At 47.6% G+C, this 24,174-nt stretch overlaps 1 protein-coding gene across 1 annotated transcript in view; it reads right to left on the minus strand.

The window, feature by feature from the left end:
* The window catches only part of FUCA2 (alpha-L-fucosidase 2), a 265,636-nt gene that overhangs the window by 166,362 nt on the left and 75,100 nt on the right, over positions 1–24,174 (minus strand). The window contains exon 4 of the mRNA XM_069607612.1: positions 22,007–22,217. Within this exon, the coding sequence (XP_069463713.1) occupies positions 22,007–22,217 (211 nt within the window). The remainder of the gene's footprint in view (positions 1–22,006; positions 22,218–24,174) is intronic.

A 24,174-nucleotide genomic window follows, 5' to 3' on the forward strand; every position in this document is an offset into this window, starting at 1 on the left:
TACAAGGTAGACAAGGAGAAGTTACAGTACTGCCTGACAGAGGTCTTATACTTGGGACAGCTGATATCAAAAGATGGAAAAAGAATAATTCCCGACAGGGTAGAAGCAATAAGATCAGTAGGAGAACCCACAACAGTGAAAGACATGCAGAAATTCTTGGGGATGTGCAACTATTGCCGAGCATGGATATTAGACTATGCAGCATACACGAGGCCCCTCCTACAAGCACTCAAGGAAGCACAACAGGAGAACAAAAAAATAGAATGGTCAGAAGAAATGAGCACATCATTTCAATCATTAAAAGAGCTAATTTCAAGCGCTCCAGTGCTAGCAAACCCTGATTATGGACGCGAATTTTACCTATTCTCACACTGCAAGGGAACACTCATGACAGCTGTACTGACACAAAAGACGTCCCTAGGACACAAGCCATTGGCTTACTATAGTGGTACTTTAGACCCGTGATGCAAGGCCATTTCGCGTGCGAACAATCACTCGCTGCAGCCGCGTTCGCGATTGAGAAAAGTGCCACAATAGTAATGGGTTGCCCTGTGACATTGTTTGTGGAACATTCATTATTTGCAATACTTGAGAGGTCAAAAAGCACACTGACAACACAGCGGGCGACAGCCTACGAGATTATATTGTCTAGCGCCAACATCCATGTGGTGAGATGCAAGACAGTGAACCCCGCCACATTCATTACAGAAGCGTGCACACTAGAGGACATGCAGGACCACGATTGCGCAACCTACACAGGAGAAAGAGGGGAGGACACAGTGGTGTGTGTGAGAACGCTCTGAGCGAGGGGGAAGTGTACTTCGTGGATGGGTCTGCATCGATTGACGTGGACACGGGAGAAAAACATGTCGGTATGGCAGTAGTGAGGTTAGAAGACGGTGAGTATGAAACACTAGTACAATACCGCCTCCCATCACATTACTCCGCACAAGCAGCAGAACTGATTGCGCTCATAGAAGCACTACATGCAGCAAAGGGTTGCGCAGTGACAATATACACAGACTCAGCTTACATGACGACGACAGTACATGGAGGTCTAGCAAGATGGGGGCGTAGGGGATTTCGACGGGCAGACGGAACACCAGTACAGCATGCAGAATTGTTGATAGAGTTAATTGAGGCCCTACAAGACCCTACTGCAGTAGCAATAGTAAAGTGCCAAGCACATACATCCAACACAGACGTTGTGTCTTTGGGGAACGCGGCAGCGGACGCTGCCGCCAAGGAGGCTTCCTATTTTCAGAAATATGACGCAGGTCAGTACATGCTGCAGCATAAGACAAACGAAGAGCCCCCAGACGGGTACAACATGATGCCCATATCACAAATACTAGAATTGCAGGAAGGAGCTAGTGCAGACGAAAAATTGATGTGGACAAAACGAGGGTGCAGCAGGTCGGGAACAGACTTGCTGTGGCGGCAAAATAACTCAGGGAAAGTGGTAATGCCCATCCAGTTACTAGAAATTGCGTTTCACCAACTACACTTCCCCGCACATAATACCAAACAGCACATTGCAGCAGAAATACAGGAAGAATGGTTCGTGCCCTGTCTCCAGGAGCACGTATCTCGATTAGCAATGGAATGCACAACATGTCAGATCTACAATTCAGGAATGACATTACGCACACTCCGGGGAACAATTCCTAAACCCATTGGCCCATTCAGAGAACTGCATATTGATTACGCAGACATGGGGGAAAGGTGTAATTGCGCACGGTACATGATCGTGGTTGTGTGCCCATTCTCAAGGTGGGTGGAAGCTGGACCATGTGCACGACCTGATGCCAAAAGCGCCGCCAAGTTCCTAGTGAGGGAAGTGTTCCCGCGCTGGGGAATTTGTGACGTGATTCGCTCAGACAATGGCACTCATTTTGTGAATGAACTTTTCAAGGAAGTCACTACATTATTGGGAATAAAACATAAATTGTGTTCGATTTATCATCCTCAAAGTAATGGCGTAGTGGAAAAGATGAACGGACTGTTAAAGGGCAGGTTATCAAAACTATGCTTTTCATTGAAAAAGAATTGGATCTACTGTCTGCCCCTTGCGCTATTCGAACTGAGAAATCAGCCAAGTAAAGACCACCATTTGTCCCCGCACGAAATTGTGACTGGGAGACGAATGCACACAGCACACTCCCCACTGCGCGAACACTCAGATGCACACAGGAGCGCCGCGATATTGGGAGAAGAATTCACAGACTATTTGAAAAAATTAACAAGGGCAGCGCGCGCAATATCAAAGCAGCTCTCCCCACCCTTCACTAAAGAGGAGGGAAATCTAACAGGGTCTGTCACAGAGCCTGAGCAACAGCTACAGCTACTGCCAGGCGAACTAATTTATGTCAGGAGTTTTGTGCGTCGATGGAATGCACCACGGTTCCACGGCCCATACGAGGTAGTGTACTGCACGCCCACAGCTGTAAAAGTGAAGGGCTTGAGGTACTGGGTACACTTGACAGATGTGCGAAGAGCTTATAATAATGTGCAAGAGGAGGCAGATGAGGAGGCACAGACAACAGCAACCAATTGAACTGAACAAAATGTCTGAACATTGACTTGTGTGTGTGCGTCAGCAATGAACGTGAATGGGAAAGTGACTGATGAAGTATTGCTGCATTCTCTTTTTATATATATTACTGGAGAAGAAAAGAAAAAAAAAAGGGGGGGGGGTTTGTTTTGGACTTATATGTGATTAATGAAGTGATCAAATTATGACATGTTTACACCCTTGTCTGTGAATACCCTTCCCTACAACCCTACCCGCTTCCATTACCCGTCAATATATATTGGCACTAATGGTGCCAACAAAATGTTTACATACATGCACTTAATGCACTTTTATATCTCAAACAGGAGCTACCATGGCATCTAACGGGCAGCCTGCAACGGATAGAATTAGTAGAATGAGAGAATTATTACATGAGAGATGCAGATATTCGTATGAGTGTGGATTATCTGTGTGCATTACGTTGTTTTTTATACTAATGTCTGGCCTGATCACATATTGGTTTGTAGCGTTCATCTCTATCGAGATGAACGAGGGGGGAGGGATTAACAGCACTGGGATTAACAGCACTACTGAGACCAATACAACTGCAAGTGTCAATACTAGGGAAGGTGATTTTTTTGGTGTGGGACGGAACTAAACTTGTATGGGGTTATCATACCACACCATCCAGTGCTGTCATCTTACAAAAGAAAAAGCCACAGGGTGGAGTGCAAAACAACACAGTGTCTCCACCCGGGATATCTAATTACAATGCCCGCAGTTTAAATGACCGAAACCCGTCTGCCATATCATGGTTGCATAACACCCCCACCAGCCAGCCTGCCCCCACCCTAAAAAAGAACCTGCAAGATAACGTCAGGGACGAAAAGAAAAAGCTGCTAGCAATACACGAAATATTATATGATGCATGGGCCACGGGGGGCGGGAATGAGAAAGGGGGGTCTATTTTATCCCTCGCCCAGGAAGTTGGGAAGTACATTAGGAACAAGAACAACAGACGGAAGAGGGAAGCAGGGAGGAGGAAGTACGATGAGTACTATGGGTTAGGTCTAGATAAGATGGAAGACCCACGACACCCCCACCAAACAAATAAATGGTATGCGGATATGAGTGCCACAGCTAAACAAACAACAAACAAGAGCTGTTATGTCTGCTCCCTCATCCCTCACGCTTCAGGTACACCCAAAGTATTGTTACCCAAAGAGTTGCCAATTATAGATGCCCAATGTCTCCTTCATCTCACGTTATGCAGGATTAAGAACACCTTCCAGGCACACGAAGTTACTTTTCAAATGCTGCAGAACGAGAAAACGTGCTATCCAAAGACGGCAGGGGTGGTATGTTTGGAAGAACCGTTTTTTGTAATACAAGGGACACTTTTTTCTGATAACAAGTGGAAGGATGAAGAAGTAATGTGCAAGGCGGAAGCACTGAGAGGTGTGGCACCAGAGAAATTGCAGTGGATAGAAGAAACATGCACACCAGTATGGAAAGAACACATTTCAAAACTAACTTGGGTAACCGCCATTGAAAAACCTTTCAAACTACAGAACGAAATAGACTATGAACTGTGTTTTAAAGGAGAGGGGAAGACCTCCATGGGAACAAACAAGAACTGTAACAAGACCCTCACCATCCCAGATCTGAGAAAAGGGACAGCGGCCCTTATGGACACATACTGGGTATGCGGCAACCAGGCATACCTACACCTCCCCCCGTCATGGAGTGGCAGCTGCTCAATGGCCACTCTGCACTCAGCCCTAATGGTAATACCAGAAAGCCACATTGACGGGAGCAAAAAGACACAGGAACGCCTGCAACAGAGTGCAGCCCAGCCAACTGCGGAGTCACAAATGTATGTTCTGTCTTCCGGAAACAAGGGAGAAGTGCTGACCCGTAACCGACGTGCATCAAACTACATATCAAAGGAATCATCAGAACTATTGGCTCAGATCCCAGATAAATATCGATTATTCAGCTCAGCAGAAACATTCTTTGCCTCACTCGTCTCAAGTGTCCAAGCAAGAGCAAATGCAAAATGGCTCCAGATAACACGCTGGGAATTGATTCAGCTGGCGAACGACACTGAAGAAGGGTTCAACGTAATAAAAGTGGAACTAAGGGCTTTACGACTGATGACCATGCAAAACAGGTATGTCCTGGACCTGTTGACGGCAATGGATGGAGGTGTTTGCCGAAAAATAGGAAGTGCCTGCTGCACTTTCGTACCTTCTGAAGACGCAGAAAATGGCTCCCTGTCCCATGTGATCAAAGCAGTCCACAACCTAGGAGAAAAAATGAAAATGGAAGGTGGAGCAGAAGACAGTACATGGTTCGATAACATCTTCTCCTGGGTCCCCTCATGGCTTGGAACAACTGTGAAATTTTTGATGCCAGCTGTGGTGTTCCTCCTTTTAATTTTTTGCCTGTGCCAGGTGGGTCTTCGAGTTTGTGCTAACGCAGTACCAAATGGTGCAATGATGATGGTGACAATGGGCAACACCCGTGGGACAATACAAAACATGCAGGAAGTGCAGGTACAAACAGGAACAGATGACACACCAAGATATCAGCTAGTGCCTATCTATCACGACAAAGATATCATAGATAAAGCATGGCACACCACCATTAGAGAGCCCCGTGTACTAGAATGGTACCAGGAGGTGTGGGTAGATTTGGCGGGAGATGGCGGATGCATATACCTGACTTGTACCCCAGATGAATATGCCAGAAGAGGGGAAAGCTTACGGGGAGTGTGCAGAGCATGGATGCCCATAAAAGGCACACCTGCATGGGATGAGGCAGTGATGGACGAAGAAGAATGTAGAAGGCTGGAGGACTTAAAGTATTCGTTACTTAAGTAACGAAAGGGGGGAAATGTAGGGGAGGAGTGGTCCAAAAGACCCCCCCTTTCCTACACCTCCACCCCAGGTGAGGGCCATGGCTCATCGGGCGTCCCCTCCTTACCACCAGGGCCCAGGTGGTGGATGGCTCACCTGCTGTAGACATTGCCCGCACGTATAGAATTTAGCTAGGCCTCAGAAACCATTTTGTCTACTAAAAATGGTGTGAGCTCAGCGCACTGTAGCGCGGCCCCCACCTTCGGAAAGTTTGTTATCCCTGTCGCCGCGGCACCCTGGCAGATCCGCTGCGAGCCCGTTCCCATGAACAAGACGGACATGAGCTAGCGTAATACACTAACATTGTAACAGTTCACCTTCCGCAGTGTATCATCGCTCCCAGCATGACCCGGCCAGCAGGCCTGGGCAATGAAAAGAATAGTAAAATGGTCCTCAGATGGCAGAAAGTCTCTACATATTAATGCCAAAACCACTTGCAAAGTATGCTTTTCTCCACAAAATCTCTTATATTACAAAAGCCTGTAAAATGCATAAACATAAGAAAGCATGCTTCCATGATATAAGCAATGGCGAGCCCACACCATTGCAGTTGGGTGCTAATAATAAAGGAGCGCTCCAGGGATCTATTTGTTACGTGTATCACTGGGAAACCTACCCTCCATGGTTTTGCGCCATAACCGAGCTAATGCTGCTAGAGTACACGAGAAAACGAATGTAACCATACTGTGGACTCATGTGAAGGATGCGCAAGAAATGCACTTGTCATGTGTGTATGTCTAAGCCCCTTATGTGCCACCACCGTCACGTACAGTGGCGAGTCATTTTCTATGTACTCCACCAACCCGACTACTACCTCACTTACTGCAACTGTATATGCATGTAACTAAATACTATAGTTGTTAAAACATAGTGTACGAATACGGTGTTCAGACTGGGTATAATCGAGACACATCCAGCAAAGTTGAAATGCATGTTTTAAAATGATTTGAATAAGTATTATAGAGTGTTCAAATGTTTGTGATGTTTTTACCTAAAATCGGCAACACACAAGGGAGATACCTTTGTGAAATACGTGCAAGGCCATTCCCCCTCCCACCCTGCGAAGGCTGCCAAGACGTGAGAGCAGAGGCCCGCGCCGCGCTGCTCCACCTCCCCCAACCAGACTGAAGCCGCTTCAAAGATTTGTAGCCCCCTCTGCAGCACCCAAGGCCGCGGCCCGCCACCTGCATTATTTACAGCACAGCAGTAAACCTCTGCCTGAACACACACTTCCAAAGGCGCCCCCTCGTAAACCCCACAACCCACCGGATCATCGTAGACTTATGGCCCTGTGCAATCAGGACACCCAACACTTTGACAACACACAGCGGCACATCCATAACAACTTCTAACAAGACAGAAAGACCTGAACCGCCCGTCCCAGGCCCTGAAGCTTAGCACCTCGACCTATGGCCCCGGTCAACAGGACGCTGGTAACCATGTCCTGACGTATTACCATCAGACCCCACACAAGGTGCATTCCTCCTGTGTTGCATTAACCTGTAGAATAACCTATTGGAAGATTTACTAAAGAAGATAATATTGCAATGACTGAATGACTGCGGTGTGCATGGCCTAGGGCAAATAAGTCAGGAAAAGACATTCATCTCTGACACTGGCCGCAATGGCACAACAACACCGCCCGGATGAACTCAGCCAACCTGCCAGGCCCAGCCCAACCCACGAGGCTGACCAGTGACGTTCTCCAGCCACGGCCAACCACATTGCAGCAGCACCTATAGTTAGTCGTCGCCACCCAATCCCATTGAACTTGTGCCCCCTATAGTGTGTAGATTCTTATGACGTTTTTTGTAAATATATACGCCTGTCTTTGCTATCGTCAGGCAGAGCGCTCTCGGAGTTTGCAGAGTTCTTTGCATGCCCTATTCTGATTGATAAACTCCCATTTAAGCTCACCCGCACTCTGTCTTGGCTTTATTCCCGATTTGGGAGAGTCCTTTATTGTCTCTCATTGCGGGGAGGATCGTGCTGGTTGGGGACGCTTGCCTTCATATGATGCCTTCAAATTTCCTCCAAGGAATATGAAGTCATTATCAACAGTTTACAGCCAGGTCATAATACAGTCAGGTTGTCTAATATTGCTTCTATAGGACATATATACACATGTAAATAAACATGTATCTATAACATTTTCCTTCTCTGTTTCCTATATTTAATAGAAACCTGGAGTGCCAAAAAGCATTTTTCTGATATTACATGTTCAAAAGTTAAGTCGTCCAGAGACTTGATGGCAATTAGCAGTCCACCAGCAGGGCTGCCATGGGGACCATAAAAGCCATTTCAAAAATAAATAAATAAAAATAAATAAATAAATACAATCCACTAGCAATGTTTCTTGTAAAAAAAATTATCAATTATTGTTTTAAATTCTTCCCCACCTCAGGATTCAGCAACAAATTCAGATGGCCACAACTATTCCAACAGACTATTTTTAGTGGGGAAGAAACACCCTCAAACTCGCTGCTTCATGTGGTCATTAATCACTGTTAATGACCACGTCCAGTTCTCTGTGTCAGTTTGGTCTGAGTCCATCCAGTTTACTGTGGCATTAAGCCCCCGTTCCAAGGGCTGGAACTGGGGTTAACAGTCTGGCAGCCCAAGTTATCGGGCCGAGTGAAGCGAGGGCTCTGTGCCTTTACCCCCCATTCCAGCCCTTGGACGGGGGCTTAATGCCATTAGCACCCAGGGTTACCGCTTTAGTAACCCGGGGTGCTAAAAAAAAAAAAAGATTTCCATCGCGTCCCGTTCAATAAATGAAAATCCTTTACCAAGATGGCCACTACAGAAAGTAGAGGCGGGTCTCCGTACGGCTTCCATGGCAGCCTGCCAGAGGGAAGGGCAAGGGAAGGCGTGGATAAGGTAAGGGGGTTTGGGGGAATAGGGTCAGAGGGTGGGGGGATATGTTGGCGGGGGAGCCGGCCGTCAGGCGGCATTGAACGAGGGCTTGTACCAGCATTTCAAGTCTGCGTTCCTAGCCATCAAATTGGCTGACTTCCCCCACACGGGTGCTAATTGTCTTTGATCAGACATATCTTTTGTTACATTTACCCTTCATTCATTACCCGACATGTCCCCTAAACCTCTCGTGGCTTGGATGTTGGATAGCTTTTGCCAGGTACTTGTTAGTGTTGATTCCATGTCCTGCATTCTTGCAGTGGAATCTACCATTTGGCCAACTGGTGTAAACTCATATCCATATTGGCAAAGCAGAGCTGCTTCTTTTACTATTAAATCAAACACAATATTAGAGTGGACATCAACTATTGCCACATCCCTTCTCTTACGAGAGATAAAATCCACCAGATCTAAATATTTTGAGGAGATTGCCCACAGGACGGGAATTTCCGCAAGCAAGGAAAGTATGCAAGAGCAATTTAAAACTACATTGCAATTCTGCCGACCGGGTCTCACTGGGTTAATCTTTTGGAAATAAGATTGCTATGCATTAAATACCAGTATTGCACAATTGAACAGGTGAGTAATCGGGTGCAGGAAACGTGTTTAGAATAGTTAGAACAAGCGCAAACCCACTTGTCTCTGTTTTATTAAGCCAAGCCTTAAGAGTGTACGTGCCTTGTGCCCAAAACGTCACAAGTTCCACTATGGTTTCTTCAGGGAAGATATTTCAGAACTGCTGTAGTGGGCTGGGATGGTTCTTTGAAAGTTCTTCAAAGTAGGGTAAGCATTTACTACAGAGTAACCCACTCTAGTCTATTACCAAGATCGGTCCTAGGAAAGGATCTCTAGTCCAGGTTCGACGACCAGGCGGCCAGGCCAGAGGGAGTTTAGGGGCAAGGGCTATGAGAGACAGGGAACGGGGACAGAAGCAGTTGTGTTCAATTACACTCGCCCCACCCTCGGCTCCAAATGACAGTGCAGATCTTCCGGATTTCACTGAGAACAAAATCATCTGTCCTTGGTTCAAACGAGAGAAACCCAAGGGTCGCGGATGCAGAGGCCACTTTTCGTGTCTCGGGAGCTGGTTGCAGTTCTCACCAGACAGTTCTAGACAACTTATTGAAAAAGACCTCCAAAGGAAAAAAAGATGCAGACTTAGGCAGTGCCGACCCTTCAGGACACCTCAAAGAGTGCAGAGAGACTGTTCCAGCAGAGGTCACCCGAGTCAGGCGGCGACAGAGGACCTTCCAGCGGAGAACACAGAAGCAGACCCAGCACAGCTACCCTTGTCATGAGATGGCTGAAAATGCAAGGACATGCGATTTATAGCATTAACTCAAGATCTTGCAAGTCCCAAGGCTCTGCTCTGCATGACAACAGCTGCAATGATTTAACCCAACAAAGAGCTGATCAGTCCACCGGGTGATCCAGGGACACTTCCAAAGGCATTGAAGGCACAGATCCTCCATCAGGGGTAGAGACTGGCTGTTCCCACCGGAACAAGGGTCAAAGCACTAATGTCAATCTTCTAAGATCAAGCAGGGGAGCAGGGCTTCACCGGTCCAATCACTGAAGTCGATGCTGGTCAGCTGCAGTAGTTTTCCTCGGGTCGTCAGCTGGCTGCTCTTTGTCATAGAAGTCTTGGTGCCAACAGCAATCTGTCGACTAGCTGTAGGGGCCCTCCTTTTATCGAAGATCCAGGCTGGGAGCTGGCTCAAGCTCACCAATGGTAAGGATCTGCAGATGGTAAGGATCTGCAACGTTCAAAAAGCACACGGTTGTCCAGTCCTTGACAATCACTGGTCATCACAACCTTCCAGAAAAAGAGTTTCGAGTGCCAGAGTATGTGGACTGGTACCAGACAGTCACAGCCCCCTTCTCTGGCTCACAAACCCAAAGCCCACTTGCCCGCGAAAGCCACAACTTCACCGTGAAAGGGATCTCCATATAAGGCATTTCTTGACCGGAGAAGGCAGGAAAAAGGCCAAAGAACAATATGGACAATGAAATAGCGAAATACCTCATGGCACTGGCATTTTAGGGTGCTAGCCACCATTAGTAGCCATTTGGTAAATACAAAGGTGCACGAGAAAAATATCACAAAATGGTTAAAAAAATAAAAATAGTAATAATAATTACAGCTGCCACCAACTTGTCTTAGGCACATTGTCAAAGTAACCCAAAAGTCATTAGGTCAAAGTTATAAGGATACAAAGTATCCTAACTGCACTTCACTATAAAGTGAGTGCAAATGTAAAAATACAAGAAATCCAAAAAATACAAATTCTCTCAGAATCGACAGCCTTAGGAACTAGTTAGTTTCCCCATAAGAGCAAAACAGGAAAGGGAAGTAAAGCAGAAGACTGTACTGACCTCCAAGAGTCAAGACAGGGTTATAAAAAAAGCAAGAAGACTGGGGGGCCCCATAGGGCTCTTTGGAGGGAATGATGCAAAACGAAAGAACAATGCATGTGGTCATTGTGATGCTGGAAATGCGATGGAGGGACAGGGCCTCCGCATCCTTTTCCTTCACTGCTTTTTATCGTGTGTTCTGTCGTGTTTTCCACGCAGGAGTTCATGTGGGACTCCTGGCGGTGCAGCTCTCTTTTGGTTTGGTGAACAGACCCATGGGATACCCTTATGGCACCCATGGGTGGGGGTACAACCATGTGACCGTAGTGTATGTTTTTTGGCACCTGTGGTGGCCAACAGAGCTGGGTATGGGCTGGTGGCAGCTCCATGCTGAATTTGAGAGGTACTCGGAGTAACCTCCTTTTTGGGGATGCCCAGGCCTTGTCATTGGAATCAGTTGTTTCCCGATAGGAAACAAGATGGCCCCTGTGGCCTCTTGCTTTCTATTGCCCGTTACCTTGTTTTCCCAAAGTCCTGGGAAGCCCTGGCTCCGTCCCTTCCCCCTGACTGGCTGTTGGGTGGAAGTTCCATATATGGTGTTGATGTGAAGTCCAGGCCAGACTGGCTGGAGCCTTCCCGGTGACTATGTTGTGGGTACACCCTGTGGATGGGACCTTGATGAATCAAGTGTGTGACCAATATGCACTTCTTGTTGTGGATGTCTGGTTTCTGGTGTTTGACACAATGACTTAGACAGCCCTGCCCGAAACTGGTATGAATGCAGTGTGGAGTGTTGAATGGCTGGGTACTTGTCCCAATACACATAACCTGTTGTGAGTGTCTGGAGAGAAGTGAATGGCCTGAATGCACTATGCACCCGATTGGCTGCCTGCCTGCATGAATGCCCTTCTGACCGATTGGTTGCCTGAGTGTGACCCAGCAGAATGAATGGGAGATCAACTTGTATATCTGGGGCCTCTCATTGCTAGAATTCATGTTCAGAAGCTGAAGTCCACTACGAAGAGTAACTGGAGTAAACCTGAAGCTTAACCTTGAAGCCCTGCTGGAAGAGAAGTCGTGCTGCTGCTCTACTTCGTCGATCTGAAAGCTGCTCTGTCTCCCAGGACTGACCCAGAGAGGACCTGGTTAGGCGCCCGCTTCCCGAGCTACCAGGGACCATCGTGCACCAACTGATCTTTGCCAAAGCTCCCTGGTAGACAGACCTACGACAGGCTGCCGACCGGAGACTGGAACTGCCGCGGCATCCCAAAGAGAAGCGCCCAGACTGTTGTCCATCATCGTCGACGACCGCCATCGCTGACCGAGCCGCTGTGCTCCCTTTGCCTAAGTAACTTTCGATTCAAGGATGCTCTCGTCTGCACCGTCGCCTGCCTTAGCCAGAACGGAGAAGGCCAGTCCGTCGAAGCGCCGAGGAGCCTCCGCCGGTGGGGTTCCCGCCATCTAAAGACCACAGAGACACTGACGACTCAATGCCCTTGCTGGGCCAGAGTTCTTCAAACTCTTTGCGGTCCAGAACTATGGACATCGAGGTGCCCCGCATGCCTCTCCTTTGCAGGACATTTACGCTTCCCCGGCGACAAGTACCACTAGGAAAGAAGCTGCCACTTCACCGACGTCGTTCAACCTGTTCTCAGTCGGATGTTCAACGACCCGTGACTCCTGCCTTAAAGGGAGGGCACTCAAGAAGGGCGTCGATTCACCGACGAGGAACGCTACAACGCCAGGTACCTTGGGGTTGCTGAACTATTGGGAAGACTCTTGTGAAAAATATGTGGACTGGCCTTGTGATATATCTCTATTTTACAAGTTGCCCAGGTGGGGGGATCTCCACACAGAACTGTGTCTAGGTATCGGGGCCAGTATTCTGCCAATTGTTCTAACCAACTGCTTTCCTCTTAGATCTATTGTTGGTTTCCTTTACGACCGGATTTGTGTGACATTTAACAGTACAGTTGATGCACTTTAAAGAGATCTAATAGTAATTGTGGTACCACATAGAACTGTATATTTGCCATTATAGATAACCGAGTACACAGTGAGTTATCGTGATATTGTACATAACCTTGAATATTAATTATATAAAGACTGCGTTTTGACCAATACAGTGTGCGGACATTCCTTTGTGAGGGCTTGGGGACTACACTGTACTTAAGAACCAGCCTGCATCACCTCCTGAGAAGCTAGGCCCTGATTGCTCGTCCAATGCTACCAACAATAGAGAATCTTGGCTGGGGTACTCTGTGCCTCTCCTCTGCCATATAGAGAGCAGGAGTACAGACACCCCCTCCAGTCTTTACAGTCATGCAAGTGATTAGTTTGGTGGGAGTTAGAATCCTATCACTCGGGGGTGGTGGGGTGCTGTTGAGCGAAGCCACACAAAATGGCTGCTTAGCTTTTCAGCTCCGTATTACAGCAGAAGATGAGACAATAAGGTGGCGCTTCTGGCGTATCGATAGCTACCCAAAAACCTCATACGACTCCAGGTACCTGCGGGCAGCACTGGTCCGACTCCTAACTCTCGAGGAGCCCCACAAGCTGTGCATTGGGCAGCTGCGTGCAGCCCTGCACCGAGGGAGGAGGCTCGCTCGCCACGCAGCTTGTCTGCCCAGGGGACGCCTGGTATAACGGCCATCATTTGTTCTAGACCGCAGAGCTCAGGTCCATGCTGAAGACCAGCCGACTGAGCGACAATGACCCTGCTGCTCACGAGGGAATGAACCCCCTGGGACCCGCCTGCCGCCACCCGACTCCAGGACCTGGAGCTTGAGGGAGCCGCGGGATCCAACGACAACATCCTCGTCAGCCTAATGGCCCTATCGCCACACTGTTGCTGCCTGGCTGGCTTGTGCCATGGCCTGAGAGCACCCTACTCTTGCCCAACCGGGACACACATTGGCAGGGACCTCCCAAGATCTGACGGAGTGGTGGGGACGTGGCTGACCTCCACGGGAAGGAGCCACTGGTGGACACAGTTCTGGTGCTGCACGTTCCTGTTGCGGGTGCCCCCTGGATGTCCCACCGCAGCCCCCCCTTGCCTCCACAACTGCGTGACATTGTCCTGCACCACTGGAGTTGGGCTGAACTAACTTGCGGCAATATCGCCTTGCACCCGCGTAGTGAAACATGGATGCAGCACTTGCAGCCCCATACTGCAGCTCTCCCATTCTCAGCTAACCACCAGCCTGGCCGACCGGGCCCTCTGTGCGGTGCCCCTATGCTTGCCTCACTGGAATTGAACAACCACAGCACGGTTTGGGGCATCCTGTGCATCCAGCCTGCATTTCTGGTCGTGGGCGGAGACGCCTCTACTTGCTGCATCACAGTCCGTTTCTGACCTGCTGGCCCCGGCGAATGTCTGCATCCCAGCTCCGGTTCAGATGAACCTCCTCAGTTTAGGACACATCATCCGCTTGCGAGTTGAGACACTCCCTTCTCCGGCCTACAAGCACCCAATCTCTAAATGACTGCTGCTGAAATACAGTCCCCTGCGGGCTAAAACTCCTCCTGCACCCTCCCTTCTCGCCACCTATACGGACCGCGTTCATCTGGCCCTGTTTTTTGGGGTGGGCCCCACACCCAGGGCTCATTACTGCCTGCCCCGCTGCGTATTCCCCCTGGCATCTTTGATGAGAACCAAATCATGGTGCGCATTCCGTGGTGGCCCTCTACAGCACCTAAGCCCAGCCTTCGAGGCCCCCTTCCGCTGGCCACTGCTCCGCCCCTCAGGCTCATGCACTAGAGTCAACCCTGGTCCATCACCACTTCTACGCAGCACCCACCAGTTTGACATAACTCGCATACATTCGTGGGAAACAGATTTCTTAACTGGAACCTGGGGTGTAGGCGTGGTTGCCACTGCGCCTACCAAGCACATTAGGATCTCTTCGCTGAGCCTCCGTTCCCCCCCCACCTACCAAGCACATTAAGATCGCTTCGCCGAGCCCGTTCCTCACCCCCCCCCACCCCCCCTGACATCCTATCTATCCACAACCCAGCCTTGGCCTCAACCCTTCGAGGCCCCCTTGGCGACACCCCCTCCTGGGGCACCATACACTACTAGGAACCCCCAAAGCCACCCCTTACCCCTCCCCCCGAGGCACACGGGACCCCTCGCTGCTCCCGGCAGAGGAGACCCACACAGCACACCCCGTTACGGCTGCAACACCTGCTGAATCTAGACACCCACAGATATCCTATTCCCGGGTCCAAATTACTCCACCCACGGCCAGGTCACTCCCTGGAACTGCTCCACCTCGACTGGACATGACCAAGGGGGCTCATGGGGGTAAGAAGGAGGATGCAATGGACAAACCATAATCGGCAACTTCCATCAGAGCTACCTACGGTGTCCCCTGGGCCCCCGCAGGTAACAGACCTCTCTGGAATGATGGAAGCCATAGAGAAGGGCTTTGCAGCCGAATATGAAAAACTCAATGACATCAATGCAAGTGTAGCATCGATACGCTCTCAGCTTGTGCACGAAGGGGTCCGGATAACGGACGCAGACGATAGGATTGGCACCAATGAGGACAACATCCGTACATTGCAGGACACGGTAACCTCCCTTTCCAAAGACATGAAACAAGTCAAAGCCAAGTGCGATGACCTTGAATCGCGCTCCCGAAGGAACATTAGGATAGTGGGTGTTCCGGAAAACGCCCTGACTGGCAACATGGAGCATGCTGTCGAAAAACCTTAATGACCTACTGGATCAAGCTGCCCCCTCTCAGTTTTTCGCCGTGGAATGGGCACACCGTGCGCTTTCACCCAAACCGAAGCCAGGAGACTTCCCCGTGCCGATTATAGCCAAACTTTTGAGCTACCGGGACAGAGATGCACTCCTCTGGCTGGCTCAGGAAAAGAAAGAAGACTTGGATCTCAAACTATCCGCATATTTCCTGAGGTCTCGATTCCGGTTGAGCTGGAACAGCGCCAGTTAATCAGAGTTAAAAAAATGCTGCGGGAGAGAAATATACAATATGCTATGCTGTTCCCTGCCCGCCTCAAACTACAATTCCGTGGCAAGCTCTACTTCTTTACGGTACCCAGCGAGGCATTTAAGTTTACAGAGGCGCAAATCCATATGGCTGGCCCGGTGGAATGATCCATGTGAACATGTTTGAGCACAATTGCCATTACCCTGTGCCTATACCTTTGCTAACCTATTTGCCGATTGTAACAATTTGTAAGTTTTGCCATCTATACACTTACCATGTTTAGGACAGACGTGATGTCCTCTTTACAGATTATGCCGTGCGGCAACGGTGCTCCCATCTGCAGTTGCTCTTAAATACTAAGTTGTAGTCCAGATGCCTAGTTGGCATTTGAGATTGTTTGGGGGGAGGAGGAGGGAGGGGAATCACACTGCTAGACTCAGGGGGGGGCAGTGAGGGAGGGGTGGAATGAATGGCAGAATGGGGTCTGTTCTTGACCCCGACGGCATAAGAAGCACCCGTTGCGTGAGATTCTATCATAGCGCCTGTTGCGCTCCGTCACTGGTAAGACGGGAGGGAACTATTAAAATCCTGGCGCCTGGGCTCAGTGGTATGCAAGATACACATAACAAGGGCAATGACACTCCAATCATACACAGAGACGACCTGGATCCATTAGGGTGGCCATGGGACAACAGGTGAAGATATTAAGCTGGAATGTCCGGTGTTTGGGGAACTTTACCAAGTCACACAAAGTTACATCCTATGCCCACAGACACAAGGCCAGTATACCATTTCTGCAAGAAACCCATGCCAAAGAAAACATTTGCTGCGACATAGCTAGTTCTTGGGGTGGTAATAGATACTGCACCTCATTCTGCACTCAATCTAGAGGTGTTATGGTGACTGTTAGGTATTTGGTGAGGGTAGGTATTTGGTAATACACAGCGTCTTAGAAGGCATATAGCTCATACTCATGAACCCTTACTGCCCCAACCCAACTCGAGTTATTCTCCCATTTGAAATACGGCAAAGAGGATAGGCCGGGGAAGACACTGGCGAGGATGGTCCACTCTGAGCGTCGCAGAGACCAAGTGGACTCCATCATAGATATGCATGGAGATAATAATTTAGGTATTTCAGATCTTCTACCACACAATATATACTGCAGCGACACCGAGCGATGAACAAGCTATTCGCAGTCTCCTCCAGTACATCCCATTATCTTGCCTCAGCGCTCAATCCAGGCCTATCACCCTAGAGGAAATTGTGGCGGTCATTTCCACCCTCCCCAAAAGCAAAGCTCTGGGCCCGGACGGCCTCAAAGCCGGGTTCTACCAGGAGTATGCAGCTGTACTATCCCCGATCCTACTGTCAGTTTGGGAAGAATCCCCTCCATATTCATAGCCTTCCGGAATCCCTGAGAGAGCCCTAATCACAGTCATGCTAAAACCGGATAAACCAAGCCATGAATGCAGTTCGTACAGACCCCTGCCCCTTATAAATTTTGATACCAAAATATATGCAGAAGTACTATCCAATCGCTTACTCCCACTAATGCCGTATCTGGTGCATCCAGACCAGGCCAGATTTATTCCAGGAAGGTCCACTGCCCTCAATATTAGACGGCTATTTAACATATTAGATAGAATAGATTCCGGCACACAAGCAGTGGCTGTAACAATGGACGCCCAAAAGGTGTTTGACATGGTGGCTTGGGACTACCTTTTTGCAACATTGAAGAGGATGGGATTTGGCCCCAATATGTTAAGATACATCAAACTCCTATACACAAAACCACTAGCAAAGGTCCTGGTTGATGCATGTACATCTACGACATTTCAGCTCGAGAGGGGAACCCGACAGGACTGCCCATTCTCTCCTATCGTCTTTGCTCTGGCCATCGAGCCAATAGTGGAATTCATCAGGATAAACCAGTCACAGCGCCTAAGCAGCTCCTCTGAGATCGTCTCCTTATATGCAGACAATGTGATATTGTACCTTAGGGACCGCTCAACTAATCTGGCCATAATATTGGCAGACATAACACGCATAGGAGAACTTTCTGGCTTCACTATCAACTTCTCGAAATCCGAATATTTCCCCTCACAGAGAGCACACTGGACTGCTACGGAACTACTTCTCTACAATGGTCCCCGGATCGCATAAAATACTTGGGGGTGGTGGTTTTGCGCTCCAAGTCCTCCATGTTACGAGATAACGCCGCACTCAGCTCATATACAGAAACTAGGATGCATAATTGGAAAACTCTCCTGCTCTCCCCCACCGCTAAACTATCACTAATCAGGATGATAAAACTCCTATATGCATTCATTAATGTCCCGATATGGCCAGGTAAACCATACTTTACCACTTTACATGGTCTGTTTGCGTAATTCCTGTGGCACTCTGGTGCGGTCCGTAAGAAGTGGGTAGGTATGACGTACTCTTATGACAGGGGCAGGTTCACAGCTCCTAACCTAGAACTGTACTGAATTATTGCCAAAGCCCAGTTTGCTACGTTCTGGTACCCGATGACATCGCCCACCCATCAAGTTAGAGGCACTCGCCGCTATAGACGGATTTAAAAACACTAATACTGGATCAAACCTACAAAGATAGTTGCCCCTTCGACCTGGTCGCCTCTACATTGCGCACATGGTGCTTATTATTCACCCACACCGGCATTGACACACCCTACTACCGATGGCTCCCCCTTCGGAAATTCCCTGGCCTTAAATCCACTTGGGACAATGCTATTCAGAGGAGATGGGAACGACTGGGTTATAGGGTTTTAGCGGACATCTTCCCCGAAGGCAAACTTATCACCCCGTCCACCTGGAAACAGGGCCATGGCACCACTGCAGTGGATCTCCTACACTACTACAGAATGCGGATGGCTGTATCGGCCAGATGGCCCTCCTACCCTACCGAACCTTCCGGAAATCGCCTCCATAGCCTACAACGCAAACTCTGGGGACTGTAGACATATCCTCCCCACTCTATATAAAATACTAATAGATACCGTACCTATCCCCGACTCATGAGCCCATGAACGATGGTCCCACGAACTAGACATGGAACTCCAGGATGACCAATGGACCCACATGTGTAGGCATACCCAGAAAGTCTCCTTAAACTTCATGCAGCTCGAACTCGTAAACTCCTAAATAGGCTCTACTATACACCAGCTAGACTATCCAACATGGCTCAAGCACAACTCCAGGGCTGTCCAAGATCCCAATACTCCCCTGCAGACCATTTACACATGTTTTGGGATTGCCCTCAGCTGAGAAACCTTTGGGTTCATGTCATAGACATAATATCGAAAGTGCTGATCATCCCATTAGAACCCAACCCCCTGGGAGTCCTCTTTGGTATCTGGCTGGCTCGGCACTGCAAAGGCCACTGAGTTTTTGTCTATATGACACTTATGATCGCTAAGAGGCCCATTCTACTAAAGTGGAAGGATAAGAACCCCCCTACCACGAAAGGCTGGCTGGCAGCTTTGACATTGGCCCAAGAATGCGAAGACCTGTATCTTTCTACACTCCCCCCTCACCTCCAGACCATGAGATGCCTGGGCGGCCTTTCGCTCCTACCTCTTGGATCCTTATGCACCTAAACCGATCTAAGACAAATTATTTCTGTTGTATGCGATGATATGTTGCCCCTCTGCCTCTTGAGCCTCATGCTATTCATTGCTGTATACTTAATTGTATATTATCTGTTGTACTCCTACTGCTCTGTACCTCTCTTGCCAGTAATAATAAAGTTTTAACAAAAATAGAATCCCATCACTCACAAATGTGGGGGGAAGAAGCACTCAGAGAGCAAGAGCTAGCGTCCAAGAAAAAGGCAGGCCATCTTAGACATTCCAAGATAGGGACTCAAGGAGTGTAAAGCAAAGGTGAACTTTGAAAGATAACTAGCGATAGGAAAAGCAAGCTGAGGGAGAAAGTGATCAGAGAACAGTAGAAAGGTAGGCACAGCAATGGCTTGAGACAACATAATGAAGAAAGAGAATCTTTAATTTTCTTCTTGACTCAAAAATAAATAAAAGTTTATTTTGAATTTTATGTGACTGGAGACATCATTGTCAAACTTCAGCTATAACTGCTTGGGAACAACAAGAGTTGAAATTAGAGAGAAGAGGAAAAAAAATATGAGAGTACTATCTTCTATAAGCACAACGGTTGCATTCCAGTTCCTGTATGATCAAGAAACTGGAGGAGGATAGTACAGAGATCTTCTGGAGCAGGGCAAAGGTATGGTTCCTTCCACAATGTGAACACTGGTGAGTCCCAGAATGCCAGGCACATCACCTGCAAGGTATTAGCGAAAACCTCAAGGCTGGTTGCATATCATTATTGTTCTGGCCGTGCTTAGCTGGAAAACAGGATATTCAGCTTCCTCCAGTACATAAGCCTATTCGGTTAGTCCCATTGCATTTTGGTCAAACTGTGCTGACCAAATCCTGACTTCAAGTGGCAATATGAAGCCGAGGCAATTTACTTAATTACTTATTCCATGATCAATATTCTCTGTGCAGAATGAACACCAATCCCTTCTTTATTGGGAGCCTGCACCAATATGCAAGACTGCTGTATTATTGAATTGTAAGCCAATGCATAGTCTGACTGCTCCATTTCAGACAAGTTGCAGCTACTTCAGGATATTTGGCATAACACTTAAGGAATAGACCAGCATGACTATGCTACGTGCCAATATGCCCCAATCCATTTGAGAGATGCTTGTCCAGTAGTGTATCATTCTTTGCATTCTGGGACCAGTATTTCTAGATCCATGAACACATAGATTATATGTTGGCGTGGGTGTTTGTGGATAGAATTAAGCAGGAGTATGGCCTTCTTAAACATGTTCATTCAGAGGTGTGCAATGTTGTATTACTGCATTTGCATTAGGACTGAAAAATAGGGACACCTTGAATATAACCCCAACCTCTAGACACCCCTGAAACAATTAAAGCCAGTCAGATAGCACAGTGAGTAGAGCGCTCGCTTTGACATCCGTGCAGAGCCTGTTGATTTATCGAGGTCGATAAATGGGCACCACACACCGTGGGAAATAAGCAGCGCTCAGGTGCCTGATGGTTCGTAGCACTATATAAATGCATAAATAAAATAAAGAAAGGTAGATTAGCAATTACATTTGCTAAAAGGTTAGTCCCAAAGACTAAATCATTGTTGTCATACCCACAAACTCAAAACCAATCTGTAAACAATTGTCCTTTTTCTTTTTTCTTTTTCTTGTGGAACACACAGGGCCTCATTACGACCCTGGCGGAGTGGGTTTACGCCAGCGTTATTCGCGGCGGACCCGTCCGCCCTACTACGAGTTCCCGTAGCGCCATGGAGCGTTTTCCGCCTGGTTTTTCCGGGCGGAGAAATCCATGGCGCTACGGGACCTTGTTGTTAATTACGCCACCGTATTTTACGGTGGCGCAATTAACGCCTTCCCCACTCCCATTATACCCTATGGGGCAAAAATGGGAATGGGGAAGGGTAAAATGGGGAATGGGGATTTACCGCCCCGCCAAGGTCGGAATGGGGCGGTAAATCCGCCAACCCCCATGGCGCTATCGGCAGCTTTCCGCCGTGCTCCATGGTGCATATTGCGCCACGATTTCCGCCAGGGTCGTAATGAGGGCCACAATGTTTAAAGGGCATTTCATTTAAATCATATATTGTGAAATAATACATCCCTTGGGACATCAACACTCAGTTATAATATATTTCACTAAAGCTTTATTTCAGGAATCAATCCCATAAATGTTGCAACAACAGGATTACATAAAAATTAGACAAATGACAGAAATCCACAAAATACAGATGTAAAAGAAAAAAAAAATTAAACACTTAAATTCCCTAAAGCTCTTATCTGCTCCTTCTTACACATTTCAAATAAAGAGAGCTACTTTGTGCAAACAAACCCAAGTCAAGATATGCTCTTAAAAATCTTAAGGGCATATCTTGGCTTAACAAATGGGCCGATGCCTTTCTGAACAGAACACAGATTGTCGAAAAAACAAAGATGAGCAAGTCTCCCTCCTACCAACAATCTTTGATTTTAATGTTTTCACATCTTTATCAACGCTTCACTTTTTATCTCTGTTACAGTTTTTTTTGGGTCACAGTGAATGGGTGTTTTGCATCATTTTTCGTGCAGCCATGGTTCTTTGGCACAGGTTACCACTTATAAGTCTGAATACATACAATGAAATTAGAAAAGATGGTGACCCCTCCCCCCATACTTAGATGTACTTAAAAGTATCCAATAAATTTAAAAAAAACAAAATTGGGCTTTGAAGCCATTTCCCATACCTGTACGAGTTCTTCAATTGTGAGGTAATCTGACAACTGAGCATTCCTTCGATAGCCCCAGGAATACCTGTCGATAGTCATGCAGTTTTCCCACTTATGAGGCATAAGGTGCCCTGGGTTGTAGCGGTCAGAGCATGTGTAGAAGCCACCATGTTTGCATGAAGTCGCCTTGCCCCAACGGTCATTGGTCACTACAGTGTCACGAACAGGACTGCAACAAATGTTACAAGTTAATTAAGAAATAATTCTTAATACACGTATATATGAATCAATATTGTATACACAAGATACAATCATATACAAGAAGAGGCTTGTTTGTCAGCATCATCCCTTCATAGATAAGGTCTGGGCATTAACAATCCGTCAACTGCAATTTTGAAATCCTTCCCATTGCACACAGTGGAGAGCAGAATGAGCAACTCAAACTCTGCCTTTCTCACACAGGTTACTCAGCAGTGTGTCAAATGTAATTAGGACAACACGCCCAGAAAGCTTTCCGCTACTGGGCCTCCATTGATCCACTCAATGGTCTTCCACATTAACTCAAGATTCCCATCAACAGGATGCATATTAAGAACATAGCGAGACCTTGATGCTCTACTACGGAACAGAATAGCTTTCAAACAAGGACAGCATGGCTCACATGTTCCCCTGCCATTGGCTACTGAGAACTGACTCTTGGCGAGTAAGAAATGGTGTGCGGTGTGTATGTGCAGAATTGAGGTGGCAAAGGACTTTTTATGTCTGGTTAGTAGCTTGCAATGTGAGGTCCCCCGCCACCTCCTCGTCCCCCCCGATGGCATAATCTGGACACTCTTAGGCCTTGTCATATCTCACATGCAATATCCCCCCCTTAAAGATTCCATCTACGAAAACGACCGTCCTTCCTCAGTCATCAATATACTCCCTAACTGCCCTTTCCCCATTATGCTACATCATGAACGTCACCCTCGCCAATGAAGTCTTCACCACCTCCCTGAAACACTGCCAGATCTGTTGCTTTCTCAAAAAGACTAAGCTTGATATGGCGCATCCCAGCAATATCATCTAGTGCCTAGCATTTTTTCAGGTCGGTGAACATAGGGTAACCCACTTGCAGGTCCATCTGGCTAAGCGCCACTCACTTCAGGATCACCAATCCAGATTCAGTCTCTGCTGAAGCAGCAAAACAGACAACATGCAAGGAACAAAGGGCCTCATTACAAGTACGGGGGTATAGGAAAAACCAGCGGCAACGCACTAGTAGCTTTGTTACCACTGCATTAGCGCCACATTACTGCACTTCTGTACTACAACTTTGGTGGTGAAGCAGAGGAAAAACCTCCAGCAAAATACTGGAGGTAATTCTGCCGCCTTACCGCCAAAAAACAGCAGAATTACTGTCAGCAGAATTAATCCCCATGGAGTCCTAAGGACTCCATATGGTAGGGCCTAGCACTGCCATACCAGCAGACCAAGTGGCGGTAACGTTAATTTCCGTTTGGCGGTAATCCGTTGGGTTAACCACCAGAAAACTACCAAACTTGTAATGAGGTGGAATGTTTTCCATACCCTAACAATGACAACCCTTTTATTTGTCGTCTTACTAACCACAACTCTGGTTCTGATACAACTGACCACTGTTGTTCGCGTAGGCATCCAGGAAACACACCTACTCTGTTTCCCTCTGGCCTTATAGGATACTTGCAGCTCATCCATTTAGAATCTTTTCGCTCCCCTTTCTCACAAATGCATGTGAATTGCGAGGACCTGGAGGGCTCTGGATTGGCACCATCTTAAACCTACATAAGGACCAAACAAAATAAACAAGATGTGCAAGTATATTGACGATAGCCTGACCTTAAGGTATCGTACCTAAAGACATCCTTTGCTTATGAGACCGCTCTACTACACACCAATTTTGAATGACAACAACCTATTTAAAATGTAACCCAACAGAAAAAAAGAATCTGTCCACCTTTGTGATGGCAAACATGGCACAATGGCCTAATCAGGACTTAAAAATTGCATAATGCAAACAAAATAAATGGTTGGGATTTTCACCAGAGGAAGGTGCACAACAGGCATTTTTGGTGGTCACCTGTGGATCCAATGGGCAGTAAAAGTGGAAGGGTTCCAATGCGAAATTCAGATAACAGTATTTCCGTTTGTGTATGATAGATTGCGTC

This window comes from Ambystoma mexicanum, chromosome 4q (genome assembly GCF_040938575.1).
Source record: "Ambystoma mexicanum isolate Mex_15411 chromosome 4q, UKY_AmexF1_1, whole genome shotgun sequence".
NCBI classification, from domain to species: Eukaryota; Metazoa; Chordata; class Amphibia; order Caudata; family Ambystomatidae; genus Ambystoma; species Ambystoma mexicanum.